The sequence below is a fragment of a genome, unplaced genomic scaffold (assembly GCF_019419815.1).
Source record: "Pyrus x bretschneideri cultivar Hongxiangsu unplaced genomic scaffold, Pyrus_bretschneideri_v1 Contig1, whole genome shotgun sequence".
NCBI lineage: Eukaryota > Viridiplantae > Streptophyta > Magnoliopsida > Rosales > Rosaceae > Pyrus > Pyrus x bretschneideri.
Genome location: NW_025999390.1, coordinates 14,658,018 through 14,674,846, shown reverse-complemented (window position 1 = coordinate 14,674,846; position 16,829 = coordinate 14,658,018). Strand labels below are relative to the sequence as shown.

The following is a 16,829-nucleotide window of genomic DNA, read 5'->3' as shown; positions in this document are numbered from 1 at the left end:
GCTTGACCCACACCAGATCGGCCCACTCTAGGTTCTTCAACTCTGACTGCAAGTCTATTTCACCACTCTCATGCCAGAAATCCCCAACTTCATACCCACTGAAGCATTGGGTCTTCAATTAGGCTATAGACCCGCTCATTCTCATTCGGCCGAAGAAGTCTTTAAATACTTTTTCGGCCTAGAAAACCTTTCTGATGATGAGTTTTTGATCTACCGTCATCAAGAGTACCCCCTTCTATCAAGCTCCCATCCTCGGCATAGGATGAAGTCGAAGACGCTGACCTCCGAAAGAGCGGGGGATCGTTTGTTCTAACTCACGACCTCCCTTTAGGCTATGATGCCAAACGTGCAAGCTGGGAAATCTACCAACCCCACTTCACTGCGCGGCAACTTGGTTACCTTCAAGGCTGCCCACTGCCTCTACTAACCTCCCGTTCTCTCTTGAGCCAAGGACGCATTTCTAGTTCTTCGAAAAAAGAATGCAGGAAGGCTGAACAAGAATTTCAAGAAAGGTGCAAGAAATTCGGCCTTCAGTCAAACGTCCCTGGGACTCTCAATACTGCCACATTCGTTGACTGGTGGGCCACGTATACTCAAGACTTTTGCGACGCGCCTGTCAAAAATGTTATCGAGAAAATATTCAGCGACCGCCCGAAGAAGACTTCCACCTCTACACCTAAAGAAACGGCTCAAGGTATTTGTCTGTCTACGACTCTACCTTCATTCTTCAAATACTTAACTCAACTTTGTTGACTTGCTTTGGTTTTCTTAGGCGGTCAAGCGCTAAAAAAAGACAGATATGATTGTCACGGCCATGGCTAAGAAGAAGTCGGTCCCTTCTTCCAAGAAGGCCAAAGCCGCCGCGCAAGCCTTGCTGAGCAAATGGCCTCGCCAGGAAACCGAGACGGCAGGTGAAGCTCCTCGACCCCCCAAAACGCATTAAGAAATTGGCGAAGAAGGGAGAACAGGTGATTCACGTTATCTCCAGCAGACTACGGGAGCGACCGATCTTAGTGTCTCTCCTCCCGCTCCGGTCGTCCAGGCCTCGACGGAAAAATGGTAGAACGGCGTTGCACGCTGCAGTGATTCGCAAGGATAAAGGTATATGTGCATACAAAAGTAAATTTGTTTCCTTGCTCTTTAGGTGCAATAATATGTAGGTAAATTAATTGAAAAAAAAAATGAATTGAAGGGCACATCCAACATACATATACATGTTTTTAATTTTATCTATATTCGTTTTTGTTTTATGGTTATGCATAAGTAATAACGGAGGAACTACTAAGAGCCGATAGGACTCTGAGCAAAGCAGCAGACGAACTAGGATGTACTCCGCTACACCTTGCTGCACGTTGTGGTTCCGTTTCAATTGTTAAACAACTGCTTGAAATTGATAGATCTACTGCTTACATTGCTGACAAAGATGGCGCGACAGCTCTTCACTTTGCAACGTCCGAAGGCAATCGAGATGTAATGAAAGAGCTTATTTCTCAATGCCCTGATTGTTGCGAACAGGTCGACAACAAATTTCAGAATGCTCTTTACTACGCCATACGGAACAAACAAAACCAAATAGTAGAATATGTTTTTGCAGATGCATGGCTTAGAAACATCCTGTTCAATGGCATGGATGTTGATGGGAACACACCCATCCATCACCTAGCTACTCATTCTCCCAAAAGCATAGAATTACTAGCTGCTCATAAAGTTGATTGGATGGCATTCAACAAGCAAAACTTAAACGCTTTTGACATCCTTCTAACTCACGATGATGATATAAGCACATTATTAGCGCGGGTACGTATCACCTTGTGATCATTAAATTGCTTGAATTTGTTTGCCAAGATAATAATAATATTATAGTCCTTCTCTGGCTTTGCAGGAATTGTATGTAAAAGTACTTCAAGTGACGGGTGTTAGACCAAGTCATGGAATTGAAAATCCAAAAGATAGTAGTGGGAATAAGGTGGTGGAATCTCAAAGAAGCAAGGACATGGAAGAAAGTTTACAGAAATCAAAAGATACTCATCTGGTAGTGGCTACATTGATAGCAACTGTAACCTTCGCCGCAGGTTTTACCATGCCTGGCAGATACCAAAGCGAAAAAGGACCAGACCAGGGTTACCCCCTTCTGTCAAGAAACACAGCGTTCAAAGCATTTGTTCTAACTGATACACTAGCCATGGCCATGTCAAGTTGTTCTGTCCTAGTGCTCCTTTACTCCTCAATTCACACAAAGAGGAATTACAAGGGGACGTTTCAATTGGCAGTGTGTACGACAATTTGGGCTTTGGTTGCAATGGTTGTTGCATTCATTTCCGGCACATATGCAGCACTGGGTGGTCATTCTTCAGGGATTACCATTGCAGGTTGTGTGCTTGGCTGCATTTTCTTCTCCGTCGTTGCAAATTCTCTTCTTTCTATTGAAAGAAAAATACTTGATGCTCCACATTTCCTGGACGACATGGTTGGCGACTTTAAGGTGCTGACAAGATACTCGTGTAATGTTATAATTGGCTCAATAATAGGTTTCATCAAGAAGCAGAATAAGAGTCAGTAATAAGAATTAATAATTATAGAAAAGCTTGTAAGAAAATGGCGTGGGGCTCAAGTAATTAAGAGTGCTCAGGTAAATTGTACTAGAGAATAAATAATATTTGCAGCACCTTTCTTCTCGTTTGTTGGGAGTTTGAGTTCGCCTTGAAGTCTTGTGCTCCAAGTATCATATTTCTTGATTTTCTCTAGGATCCACTATACCTCCACCACAGGCATGGTAGTCCGGAGATCGCATAGGCATTTGATTACCAAACACAAAAGGCATCACAGTATTTTGCTGGATTTTCCCTATGTTAAATAAAATCAAATAATATATATATTCAAAGAATGAGATTTATAAGAGGTTAGTTTTTTTACATAACAAGAAACTCAATTTACAAATTAAATGAGAAGGTAACAATCCTAAGTTCATGGCTAAAGTTCGTGAAGTAATAGTCAAAACAAAATGACGTTAACATGTGTATGAAAACTAGACAGTACAGAATCATCCAACCTCTAGAACTCGGCAAGTCGACATACGAACTTGCTAACCCTGGTCGATAATATTAACCAAGGAATAATTCCTACCTGCAGAACCATATAAGAAAAGAATCAAAAGCAATGTTCAAAACTTTATTTAAGATGATTTATATCGTTTACTAATCAAAGACCATCCAATTTTTGAAGGAAAATTTGTGAAAAACAAGTTCATTTGAGCAACATCAACAACATGCAATTTAACAATTAAAAGGCGGAATCATGTTTATATGCACTCAAAAACAAAACTTAACCCATGAACTTCAAAGCCTAATAGATAGGTGAACCAAGACTCAACTCAAAACAAAGTGAGTTAAGAAATCAATACCTTTGTAGATTCCTCTTTGCATAAGCAAAGGCTAATCACCCAAAGAGAGGGCCTTCATTCCTTGCATCTTAGATCCATGGATTTGTATGGATGAAAAGGTTTCTCCAAGTTCCCAAAATTGAGAACCTCTAAGTCTCCACACCAAGGTAAGATTGGAGAAGAAATGAGTGACCTTGAGGAAGTAAGATTGCTAGATGTTTTCCTCAAGGGTGGCCGGCCATTTCTAGAGAGAAAGGAGAGTTTTTGTTTTTCCAATTTCCCCAAAAACAACCCCTAATGAATTTTGGCTATTAAGTCACACTTATACCTTAATTCATTTGAGTGGCAAACTTGTAAATAAGTCCAAAACTCACTCTTTCTCTAAATGGCCGGCCTTAGGGTATTCATTGGGCTATTTGGGCATTTGTGAATCATTATTCATTAAGTTGTCACACAACTTAAGTCAATGGACTTGACGTTCGAAGCCCATTGGGCCTTAAGGTCCAAAACTATCCCGAGGTCTTTTAACGAACTTATTCGTTTGATTAATAATCATATTAATTAATCCTTGCCATAAATAATTAAACCATTTAATTATTCTTACTCATCTCCGTTGAATCTTCAATCTCTACCTTACACGGTGTACGATCCATTAGGTTCCTTTTAGCGAGGCAGTGGGCGATTCAAACTCTTTCAAATCGATTGTGAATTGAAATTTACTTTCAATTCTCCCGTTAGTGATAATACACTTTTAGGACTTCCACAAACCATGGTTGACGCCTAGCAGCATGTCATGGTTACCCAAGCTAATCAGAAGAGGTGGAGAACCTATTCAGTTTTAGGATTACAAATGCAATACGGTCTTTCTTTAATACAATACTCTTGACCACATTGTTTGGTTTGATAGTTTATTCATGTCTACTATCCAATGTGAATCTTGTACTTATATGATTACCTTGAATGTGATCGGGAACGCATTCCAACATCTCATTCATACTCTGGCCAGAGATTCTAAATCATATCATAAAGTATTCTCCCTCAAACAGTTTGAAGGTTAGAGATCCCTTGTTGCGCATTCACTTGCCTCCATGGCTAAGTGGCTTAACCCCGACGATGCCGTGGACACCCTGATAGAGTGACTTTGACATAATCAAAGATCAAGTACCTAACCACAAGACAGCTGTGATGCCTCAGGTCAAAGGACTACTTTGCATTATCCCAACCATGAGTTCTCATGTGACATGAATATGAAAACTCCTCGTTGATCGTGTTCAGTGAACTCATTCTCTATTGAGCACCTACATGCTTGTCTTGGTGTCACTCACACCAATGACTCGAGACTAGTCACTCTCCCTGAGAGAAGACATAGCACGTACTGATCTTAACGGACTGTCAATGCCCAATTGGCAATCCTATGATCAGGAACGTTTAGGATGTGTCTACGAAAGAATGGTCTCATAAATCTAAGTTCTTTAGATCGCATTCTCCCAATCACATATTCCTTGGACTTATCGTTTAAGCATATAACATTTATATGAGACGGCTCAAACAATAATGTTTGCCCTTAATATTAAACTAGATTAGTTTAACATGTGAAATGTCCATAAAGTATCATCATATGATTGGTTTTAGGGCACATTTCCAACAATCTCCCACTTGCACTAGAGCCAATCAGCTTAGTCATCAGTGATGATACCTCTTCTGTAGTCATTCCATAAATGGCTGAGTAGTAGGCCTAGACAATGGATATCTATATGTTATCCATAGAAGCAACCTTGAGAATAACGACGTCACCATTATACATGATTCTCAATCATGTGGTTCAGTCTCTCATTTGAGTTCGGACCTTGATGAGACCTTGATTCCCTGGCTTGAGCTATCGCCCCATTAGTGTCATACACTTTCTGGTTGGAACCGAATGGAGAGTTCATAAATGAACTTTCCCATCCAAACAACAATGTTGTAAGCTTCTATATGGCAATAAATTTTGCATACATGATGGAACACATTAAAGTCATTACTTTTAACGTTTCCACCCAAATATCTCTCTAGTCATAATAAAGAGATATCTCATTATCACTTCATTCATAATGAAGAGATATTCTATGATGGATTAGATTCATAATCTAATACATTTACGCTTCCATTACGTTACTCTAATTCTTCCTCATTCTTGAGGAATCCATCCTTAGTATTTCTTAAATACCTAAGGATTCACTTGACAGTTGCCATGGTTCTGATCCTGGGCTTGCACTGATATCATCTTGTACCGTTCTAGGTACAACTTATATCAATGTTTTCATACAATATGAAATACATAAATCACCTTTCTGCGTGTGCATAAAGGATTCTATTTACGCATTATTTCTTTGGGAGTCAAAGGGTACATTCCCTTTGAGAAGAACAACTTCCTAGTCTCACTAGAATTGTCATTCTAATTGAAGTTTATCATCATATGAGAAACTTCCTAGCATCTCTTGTCTATTTTAGGGATTGATATAATCCAATTATATCTTGAAATCTATCATTTATAGATTTCCATCCCATGTATATAGACTATGTCTCTCATATACATTCTATCATTATAGAATGTTTAAAGTCAAAACTTTAACGATGAAGAATTCCTTTCATTTTCAAAATTAATATATATCATGTATATATATTCAAATTTAGGAATATGATTAACTCCCACTAATCTTTTGTAAACCTAGTAAACAAAAGATTCATTTACATCTTTATGAGAAATCAAACGATTTGATCCTTTTTCTCATAAGATGCTTATAGCTCCCACTAACTTGCTGAGATTCATGATGGATGGATCTCTACAACTTATATGTCTTGTGATTCTTAGTTTTAGACATATATTATCAAGACTATCTTGATAATGGTTTCGGAAACCCATATTATGTCCAAACATTGAATCACCATTTAGTTGTTTCTAGCAATCTTCGAATTAATTGAAACTAAGACTATGTCAAAGACGGTTTCTTCAAAGTCAACCATTTTCTTTGAGTGTAGTCACCTTAAGCTACCGATTAGCTATTAAGGTTTCATTATTTCGATTCAAATGGTACTTTACCATTTCCTTGAGTATATGTCATATATATACACTCAGTGTAGTCATAAGGATTTTCATTCTTATTTCTTTCGAATTAAGAGGTGTAACTCTATGACATAGTCATAAAGTTCAAACCATTCAACTGAGACGATTTATAAATCCTTCTCAACTACCTTGGAGCTTGTGGTGTAGGAACTAGGTTGTTATTTTTGTTGATCATATCAAACAAATATTGCTTATTAGCACACAACCCCAAATCTTAACATGTTTAAGATTTGTCTTTCTTTCCAACTACATCTTATGGAGTTATGAAAATTTTGGAAGATCTTCTAATTGACAATCATATTGTTTTAGAAGTATATATATATCCTATATATGGGTAATAGATAACATCCAACGAACTAAATTTTATTCAAGTTCGTTCTTCTCCTAATGGAGAAATTCATTATCTTATGATGCTATTTTCCTTGATATCTTTCAAGGAAACTCATCTAAAGTGTTATCTTTCCTTGGATCAAATCCAAGGAGGTAAATACTTTAGACGTCTTACTCATCAACTCACATTTCTTGAATTCTTTGAAACATTTTGCAAAGTATTCGGACTTGTGTTTATTCAAAATAAACTATAGTCCAACCGAGAGTGATCTTCGGTAAATGTCATACAACATGAGTAGTATTATGTTGTGGATAAGAGCCACTAACATCTAAGTGAATTAATCTCAACAACTTTGTGATTCTTTCTTCTTTCCAAAAAGAATAAAGATTCGAACATTTCGCCTCTATACAATTTTAACAAGAAGGCATTGGATCCGGATCTAACGATCCAAAGCATCCATCTATTACCAACTCGTAATTTATGTTTTAGAGGTGTCACAACTCAGTTGGGATTAGTCACTCCCTTGCAACCTTTTGGGTTTTAAGCATCATCGTATTCTAAACAGTTAAACTACCACATCATCTCTACTATAGAGACAAACAATTAAATTACAATAATCTAATTATTGATTAATAAAGAACAATGTTTTGTCAAACAAAACATTTATCCATCTCTACTATAGTGACGGATTTAAGTTCCTTAAAATTGGAATGTAAAGACAATCTTTAGTATTTTCCAATTTCTTTGGTAGTTCATATGAGGAAGTAAGTACAATCCGCTTTTGCAGAGATCTATATTCGATTCACGTTTGGAATGTGAAGTACTTTCTCTTCTCTCATTAATCTTCTACTTCTTATTAGCACACTTTTACAACAATTGTAAAACATAGTTACTAATACAGAATCATGCATTCAAGTAGAAGATCCAACTGTTATGAACTTTTCAAGAACATTTTACAACACCTTCAAAAGGTGTGTTCTTGACACTTGCAAGACATTTCTTGCAAATACCCCTTCCAATGTCCATCCTTTCATAAAGAAAGTTTGTTCCCTTGGAGTTATTTTGCCTTCTTCATTTGACTTCCCTTTTGACTACAATAGTCATGGTCCCTAAACTCCCACTATCTCTCTTGAAACTTATTTCAAATGTGTTATACACATCAAACGATTTGGAGAGCGTGCGGTTATTGTTCACTATATAGTTTACAATAAACTTAGTGAACTATTAGGATAGGGACACAAAGGTGAAGTCCTTGCCTAGTTTCCGTCTCGTTAAGTGGTTTAACACTTCAACACTCAATGATTCAAAATCATCATAAGTCCATATAAATGGACTATTTTTGTCAACCAACCATTATGTTCTAAACATAATAACAAACTTTCAAGAGTTGTTCAAGGCAACTCTCATTTCTTCATACAACAATTTGTAAGTGAAGAATCATGGCACATAAAGTGTCCATGCCCTTGTGCTTACTTCTCAAGTTCCTTGTTCGTGTAACAAAGAGACAAGCACTAAAGTTTGTGTTGATTAAGGGTTATTCAAAGCAACTCTTATTTCTTCATACAACAATTTGTATTTGAAGAATTATGACATTAAAAGTGTTGTCCTTCTCATGTTAGACTCATCTAACATATTCTTTCAATGATACATTATCAATAGGAAGATTGTGAGGATGAGACTACTTAGTTACATCTACAAGCCATTAAAGACAATCTATGGGATTGTAGAACTAAGTCCGGAAATTAAAGCATTCGGCTTTTCTTTGTCAAGTTTTGGATAGCGTTTGCAAATATATTGGTAAACAAATACATAACGAATATAAATTGATTGATTTTAAGCCATTTGATTCGGGTCTTTAAATCAAATAGCACCACCCACTATTTTTGGCAAATTCCATATCCCTCATCGGAATTCGAGAGTTTTGTTGAACTCTTAGCAGGGTATGAGAGACTCACCATTACCAAGCACACCTCAGAATTATATCATTTTGGTTAGCAAAAATAATGATGAGAGAATAACACTTTAGTCATTTACAACTCTTGTAATTACCCATCTAGTTTGGCCTCTAGAGAATGAATGTCTCAGAATTATATCATGTTGGCACCATTGCACTTAGTTAAGTTATTCCCACCATGCTTAGTTTATGTAGAGGTTCAAGCACAACCTTAGAATTATATCATGTTGGTCATACTCGTTGTCTACACTCACCTCATCATATGTTTATGGACTCCTCCTGGATGTAAGCACATACTTTGTACTTTCCCATTATAGGGTGAAGCCGGTGCATGAGTCACAAACGATTGGAGCCCACCACGGTGGAAGGCCTACGAAGAGATATTCAAAGCATCTCTCGCTTATCAACTTAATAATGGTTTGTTGAGGGTTTTAGGTCTCATCACATATAAACATACATTTTAATCCAATTAAAACATTTTGGTCCTATTACAACTATTGGTCTATATGATTGATTTAGTAGTATATAATACTCCCACTATGTTTTTAAAAAGGTTTTTAAAGCAAGACTATATGGTACTACTAACATAAGATTTGCATTCATTGATGGACTATATAGTTGCCTTAGGGCCTTAGGATGACTATGAACCTTTGATTAGATCCAACACGAGCCTTGTGTTGAATCTCGGTCTAGGGATGGTGATTGATTTTAGTTACGCGTTTAATCACATTAAGGCGTGTTGTATTATTGGGCGTTGGACCCAACTACTCCAATTTCATGCATATCGAATAAAATAAGAAATGAGTACTTCAAAGTAAATAAGAGCCTATGCTCTTTTACAACAATTGATCAAATCAAATTACTTTAAAGTAAAGAAGAGCTTATGCTCTTTTACAACAATTGATCATATCAAATTACAACCAAAATTTAATTTACACATTCCCATGGTTCAAACAAATTTGAAACGGCCATTCACATAGCTCAATTATCGTAAGCTAAGGTTCATAATCACCTTTTCTTTAATTAATTAACGCTTTAACTAATTAAACTTGAATGCAACATTTTCATTTGGTTTTTGTATCCATAGAATTGATTTAAATGGAGCTAAATGAAATGAAAATCCAATTCTCATTTCAAGAGACAAAATAATTTTGTTCTCTACCTAATTTGGGCCAAAATGCTATGACCTCAACTTTTGGGCCATTTTGCAAAACTTAAACTTTTGGGGTCACTTTGTAAAAAACACAAAAGTCCACTACTTCATGTAATTACAACTAGAACCCAAAAATTTCCACAAAAGCTAAAACTTCATTAAAGGAGCAAAACAATTTGTCCTTTTAGTGATTTTGGACCTTTACGTAAAAACGTAAACTTTTGGGTCAAAGTACAAATACACAAAAGTATCAAAACTTTATGTAATTGCATAAAAGCCCCACAAGGACCCTAATTGAGTAGGGTGGCCGGCCATTGAAGCAAAGTATTAAAAAAATTTTCAAAGTTTTTTTAAGTGGGGTGTGTGAAATGGAATAAATCATTACACACCTACCCACTAAAATTTCTTTAATTTTTCAAAATAAATATCTAATATATTTAAACATAAGAAATATTTCAAAACAAAAACTTTATGAAATAAATCAAAATTTTGAATCAAAACACCAAACCTTTTGTTCTTGGCAAGAACATATCAAGAACAATGAAGAACATCCATGAAAACCCATAAGAGCTCCATGAACATTCTTCACCCAAAAACATACCAAAACCACTCAAACTTAAGGGAAATAACATACAACCATACTAGGGTACATAGGGGTTCCAAAAGTCACTTTAAAACACTTTTAACAAGTCAAACAAGAACCCAAAATTCCACCATTTGGATTTGGCCGAATTTCCCCAAAAACATGGCACCAAATTTTAGCTCCAAAATTCATGCTCATATGAACTACATCTACAACATTTGAGATGTCAAATTTTCTAACAAAATTTACATTCAAAGAAGCAAGAATAAAGCTTGTAACAATTACAACATTCAAATCACAAACTCTGAACTACAAAACCCAAAAGGATTCACCAACTACTAGACTTAGGCTCTTGATACCACTTGAAGGAAAATTTGTGAAAAACAAGTTCATTTGAGCAACATCAACAACATGCAATTTAACAATTAAAAGGCGGAATCATGTTTATATGCACTCAAAAACAAAACTTAACCCATGAACTTCAAAGCCTAGTAGATAGGTGAACCAAGACTCAACTCAAAACAAAGTGAGTTGAGAAATCAATACCTTTATAGATTCCTCTTTGCATAAGCAAAGGCTAATCACCCAAAGAGAGGGCCTTCATTCCTTGCATCTTAGATCCATGGATTTGTATGGATGAAAAGGTTTCTTCAAGTTCCCAAAATTGAGAACCTCTAAGTCTCCACACCAAGGTAAGATTGGAGAAGAAATGAGTGACCTTGAGGAAGTAAGATTGCTAGATGTTTTCCTCAAGGGTGGCCGGCCATTTCTAGAGAGAAAGGAGAGTTTTTGTTTTTCCAATTTCCCCAAAAACAACCCCTAATGAATTTTGGCTATTAAGTCACACTTATACCTTAATTCATTTGAGTGGCAAACTTGTAAATAAGTCCAAAACTCACTCTTTCTCTAAATGGACGGCCTTAGGGTATTCATTGGGCTATTTGGGCCTTTGTGAATCATTATTCATTAAGTTGTCACACAACTTAAGTCAATGGACTTGACGTTCGAAGCCCATTGGGCCTTAAGGTCCAAAACTATCCCGAGGTCTTTTAACGAACTTATTCGTTTGATTAATAATCATATTAATTAATCCTTGCCATAAATAATTAAACCATTTAATTATTCTTACTCATCTCCGTTGAATCTTCAATCTCTACCTTACACGGTGTACGATCCATTAGGTTCCTTTTAGCGAGGTAGTGGGCGATGCAAACTCTTTCAAATCGATTGTGAATTGAAATTTACTTTCAATTCTCCCGTTAGTGATAATACACTTTTAGGGCTTCCACAAACCATGGTTGACGCCTAGCAGCATGTCATGGTTACCCAAGCTAATCAGAAGAGGTGGAGAACCTATTCAGTTTTAGGATTACAAATGCAATACGGTCTTTCTCTAATACAATACTCTTGACCACATTGTTTGGTTTGATAGTTTATTCATGTCTACTATCCAATGTGAATCTTGTACTTATATGATTACCTTGAATGTGATCTGGAACGCATTCCAACATCTCATTGATACTCTGGCCAGAGATTCTAAATCATATCATAGAGTATTCTCCCTCAAACAGTTTGAAGATTAGAGATCCCTTGTTGCGCATTCACTTGTCTCCATGGCTAAGTGGCTTAACCCCGACGATGCCGTAGACACCCTGATAGAGTGACTTTGACATAATCAAAGATCAAGTACCTAACCACAAGACAGCTGTGATGCCTCAGGTCAAATGACTACTTTGCATTATCCCAACCATGAATTCTCATGTGACATGAATATGAAAACTCCTCATTGATCGTGTTCAGTGAACTCATTCTCTATTGAGCACCTACATGCTTGTCTTGGTGTCACTCACACCAATGACTCGAGACTAGTCACTCTCCCTGAGAGAAGACATAGCACGTACTGATCTTAACGGACTGTCAATGCCCAATTGGCAATCCTATGATCAGGAACGTTTAGGATGTGTCTACGAAAGAATGGTCTCATGAATCTAACTTCTTTAGATCGCATTCTCCTAATCACATATTCCTTGGACTTATCGTTTAAGCATATAACATTTATATGAGACGGCTCAAACAATAATGTTTGCCCTTAATATTAAACTAGATTAGTTTAACATGTGAAATGTCCATAAAGTATCATCATATGATTGGTTTTAGGGCACATTTCCAACAATTTTTTTCTGACTCAATATAAGTAATATGCGAACATCAGCAGTGTACAAGCGAAAGTAACGGTGTACCCGGTATTGTTTAGATCATTTAGTTGCTTAACAATCAAAAGTAGTCCCAACTTTATTTACCATAACATTTTCGTTTACAACTCCTCCAGCCCTCCATGGTATAACATTCCCTGCACAGCAACAAGATATTCTAATCAGAACTTCTATCAATTTATAGATTTTACTGTCTCAATACTCAATTTAAATATAGCCAAACAGAAAGAAGAGGGGACTCGGCAAGTATATATATTCGGAACAAGAATGCATTACCAAAGGGTTGCACAAGTTGTTGCGATACGGAGGCAACAGGAACCCTCCAAAACCAGCAAACCAGCACAATATATGTTAAGACATAAATGTACTACCAAATATATCATTAAGAACCCTTGTTCAGAAACACCGAGAACTACCTTTAAGATGAACAAAATTCTCAGATAAAAGTCATATGAAAGTTTTATCTCCTTGCCATGTAACTCTTGATCTGGCAGGCAGGTAATACTGTTAGAATCTTTCGTCTTGTGGGTCAGGACTCAGGCTTACCTAAGTACCAGTACGTACAACCAACTCATATAACTAAACAAGATTCTTATAATTGAAAAGAAATTAAACTAATGGTCGAAAACAAAATGGTTATTGTAAATACATGGAAATAATATGGCATTGAACAACTGCATAGACTTTATTAGCCATTCAACCCTTCGCTTAAAAACATCGTAGCTGTAAAGTGTATATGTTACTATACAAACACAACTTTGATCCCAAGCATATTGCATATAGTTATCCTCTGTGACGATATATAGATATATATACATGTGCCTCAGGAATGCAGGCATGTAATTGTATATGAGATCAGAATAAAAACATAATTGAAAGGATGGAATTGCAAACTAGTACAATTTGCAAGTTCTTTCTCCTTAGCAGCTGCAATCCTCCGAAGTTTCGCAGCTTGCTTAAATTTCAACTTCCTGGATTCAAACAAAACGAAGATCATACAACTGCTAAGAATCCAAACTATCACCTGCTACTGTAAAGCTAAAACAATGGGTAGCTGCAACTTGCAAGCATCAAAACAATGCTGCCTTAGACCCACCTCCAACTGCGGTTTCAAGGGCAACGTCAGCCTTCGAGCAGTTGGTGGCTAGTGGTAGGAGTTGGACGCGCTCTAAAATCACGACTCCTCTGTCCTCCCTGAGCCCTCCACCAAGATAATGGATTCAAATTTCTTGTGGATTGTAATTTTGTTTTGAACTTCGCCATCAGAAACTGCTTGATGCTAAAAACTGAGGCTACATTGAGGTAAATACAATCATGGAAATTGATTCGCTTCTAAATTAAATAGAGTTCAAGAAAATTTTGTTGCATATTTCTGATTTTTTCACTGACTTACAGCTCCATCAGTTTGAGACTCTCTCCAAATCGAGCTTATTGAAAAGTTCATTTTCAACTATTCACTTTGAAATTAGACTTAGTCCTTTACGTCACAGTTTTTTATTCGTTTCAGGATTCCATGTCCAAAATCAAAATTTTATTTCGATCTATTGGTAGCGTGTATGGATAGTTTTGCTTTGGTTGATCATAAGTCATGCGCTTTTCACTTGAAAATTCATCCAGTACAGCCAGACAACGGCTTTTCAGGTAATGTACAGCATACCTACTGCCAAAGGTGCTGCAGAAACCCTGAAATTCAACATGACTCCGATCCTCTTCCATGTTTGAAGGCATGCAATCATGTGACTTCGCAAGAACCGTTCAATCAGCTCAATCATTCCGTTTAATGACAACATAAACTCCTGCAGAGTAAGTTAGATCCTAGCTTAGTTGTGATGGTAGAACACTGTCGCAGTTTTGGTACGCAGACCACTTGTTCATTATTGTGTATGCATTGCTCATTTTTTATTTAGGGCCTTGATGGTTTTTCAATGCTCATCAGAAAAGTGAATAACTAGGGGTTTTTTTATTTGAGAAGGAAATCTAGATCATTGAAGGAGACCGTTGTAAGCAGGAACCAGGAGGACCATCAAACGGTTTAAAACTGTTTAATTTGATGTATTTTCACGCTATTGTTGTATCAATTCATTGCTGACGCCTATGCAAAGCATCAAATTCATTCCCCCAGTGTTGGAAAAGAGAGATTTTCAGTGTATCAGAATCACAGCCCAATACACCAAGTTTTGTACCAATTATATTATGATGTTTAGTGTATTGGACCCGTATTTCCACCTATTGAAAAGGTTCTAGGCCAGACCAGTGGCATAACCAGGATTTTTAAATAATGGGATCATGATTTCGACAAATAAAACTGCACTAGACCATTTCGTTGAGCACCTAGTAAAGATGTAAAGACATAAGCTTTATTGGTTCTAAGTTCCATTCAAGGTTTTGATATAAAGGCCCCCAACCAATGTTGTAACCAAGATTTTCAAATAATGGAGTCATGATTTCGACCAAAAAAAAAAAAAACTGCAATGTACTATTTCATTGAGCACCTAGTAAAAATACGCCAATTATTGCCAACATCTGCTTAAGGCTTATGCCAACATATGTCAACAATTACTATGATACGTAGAGGCTTGTCAAAGTTGACTACAAGAAACTGTAGAGTAATGTTGAAGACTACAAAAGCTTGTCAACTGACACATTTCATTCGAGCATTTCGTGCACACAACAGAGTCGAACACAATAAGAGAGAAAAGGAAGACAAGATAGAAAAAAATAGAGGAACAAGTAGGAGAATGCGGTTGTAATTTAGTTTGCCCTAGCTGTTTACAAGGTCAAATAAAATACACATGCAAATATATATCAGGTTTTAAAGTTGTTGGGGTCATGAACAACCAATGACCCCATGCTGGCTCTGCCACTGGGCCAGACACTCTTATATTTCTCTCTCAATACGAGTAATGATATTCATACCATGTTTTGTACCATATTTCTATACCACCTTAGGTGGCATCTGACGTGGACAGTCACATCATTTGAAAAAGTTGCAAAACCCAAGGAAATAAATGAGAAAGACTCCTCGTATACCACAATTATCATTTAATTAACTATTTTTTCTTAATTATTAATTTATTAAATAATGAACTAAATTTAAAATTTGATTAATTCAAATGATGTAGATGTCCACATCAGATATCACTTAAGATAGTACAAAAATATGATACAAAAACATAATATAAATAACATTATTACCTCTCAATACTCTCTAGCGCACAAATACGACGAAGTCAGAGGTTGGCTTCCTCTCGGAAAGATCCTGACCTTATTTGTTTTACATGATTTGTTTGGGGTAGACTTTTCTCGCACCACATGGGAGGAGACTCGTCTACTTCTTCCTCTCTTATATGGCTGCTGCATATGCTTTTACACGGCTGTGTGGTGGTAACTGGTATTGATAGTTTTAGTCTCCCACTTGCGACTTCTTTTATTCACCTTTCGTGGTGAGTTGGTGATCCTTACTTCACACACTTGACAGAGTCATCAGCCAGCTGTTTGGTGGACTGCTTGAGATTGAACTTTAGAATTGGATTGGATTGGTAGGAATGAGTTACATAATCCATGTATGTAGTTGGGTTAACCTATAATATTTTCTCTTATTTTGAATTTGTAGCCAATTTAGTCGATATTACAATTTTTCTCACCAAACATTGGCTCGGCTACAAGTCCAATATCTATTAATTAATAAAACTCTCTTAATCAACTAAAAGAGGGTGAAAATACTACTCAGTCTTCTATCACACAAAAAAATGATGGCCAATAATGTAATTTCATAAGTCCAAATTTTATTGTTTTTTATTGAAACCTCACCTACAGGTGATGTTAAAATACCTCCAATATTAAAATAAAAAAACCCAAAAACAAAAACCTCCAACTCCCCCCCCCCCACGGTTCTCTCTCTCCCTCTCTCATTCTCATTTTCTAAAAAAATATGTTCATACACACAAAGTATGTAGGCAAATGCTAGTTTAATTAGAAATAACATATATTATGCTGCCCACCAAACGGGCCGTGAATTAAGAAATGCCATCTTGATTTATACAATAAAACTATATTAATTACCAACTTGTAAATATAACACACACACAAAAAAAAAATTCATATTTAAATATA

At 36.5% G+C, this 16,829-nt stretch overlaps 2 protein-coding genes across 2 annotated transcripts; one reads left to right on the top strand and one right to left on the bottom strand.

The window, feature by feature from the left end:
* Positions 1–814: 814 nt before the first annotated feature.
* Positions 815–2,560, top strand: LOC125475348 (ankyrin repeat-containing protein At5g02620-like). Its single transcript, XM_048580078.1, has 4 exons — positions 815–911; positions 1,015–1,101; positions 1,265–1,797; positions 1,883–2,560. Exons 1-4 carry the CDS (start codon positions 815–817, stop codon positions 2,558–2,560), a joined length of 1,395 nt encoding a protein of 464 aa, XP_048436035.1.
* A 370-nt stretch (positions 2,561–2,930) lies between these two features.
* Positions 2,931–14,432, bottom strand: LOC125475312 (protein GET1-like). The gene is made up of 6 exons (XM_048580040.1): positions 14,374–14,432; positions 13,617–13,687; positions 13,121–13,203; positions 12,993–13,083; positions 12,804–12,853; positions 2,931–3,123 (listed from the first exon to the last, which is right to left on the bottom strand). The coding sequence occupies exons 1-6, from the start codon at positions 14,430–14,432 to the stop codon at positions 3,052–3,054; spliced, it is 426 nt and encodes a 141-aa protein (XP_048435997.1). The 3' UTR covers positions 2,931–3,051.
* Positions 14,433–16,829: the final 2,397 nt, after the last annotated feature.

Excerpts from the sequence above, each read along its gene's own strand:
- LOC125475312 (XM_048580040.1), bottom strand. The coding sequence starts at position 14,432 with ATGGAAGAGGATCGGAGTCATGTTGAATTTCAGGGTTTCTGCAGCACC. Across the intron at positions 13,084-13,120 it reads TCTTAAAGGTAGTTCTCGGT|TACATTTATGTCTTAACATA; the intron begins GTTTCTGAACAA and ends TATATTTGGTAG. Across the intron at positions 12,854-12,992 it reads ACAACTTGTGCAACCCTTTG|GGAATGTTATACCATGGAGG; the intron begins GTAATGCATTCT and ends GTTGCTGTGCAG.
- LOC125475348 (XM_048580078.1), top strand. The coding sequence starts at position 815 with ATGGCTAAGAAGAAGTCGGTCCCTTCTTCCAAGAAGGCCAAAGCCGCC. Across the intron at positions 912-1,014 it reads CCAGGAAACCGAGACGGCAG|TGTCTCTCCTCCCGCTCCGG; the intron begins GTGAAGCTCCTC and ends GACCGATCTTAG. Across the intron at positions 1,798-1,882 it reads TAAGCACATTATTAGCGCGG|GAATTGTATGTAAAAGTACT; the intron begins GTACGTATCACC and ends CTGGCTTTGCAG.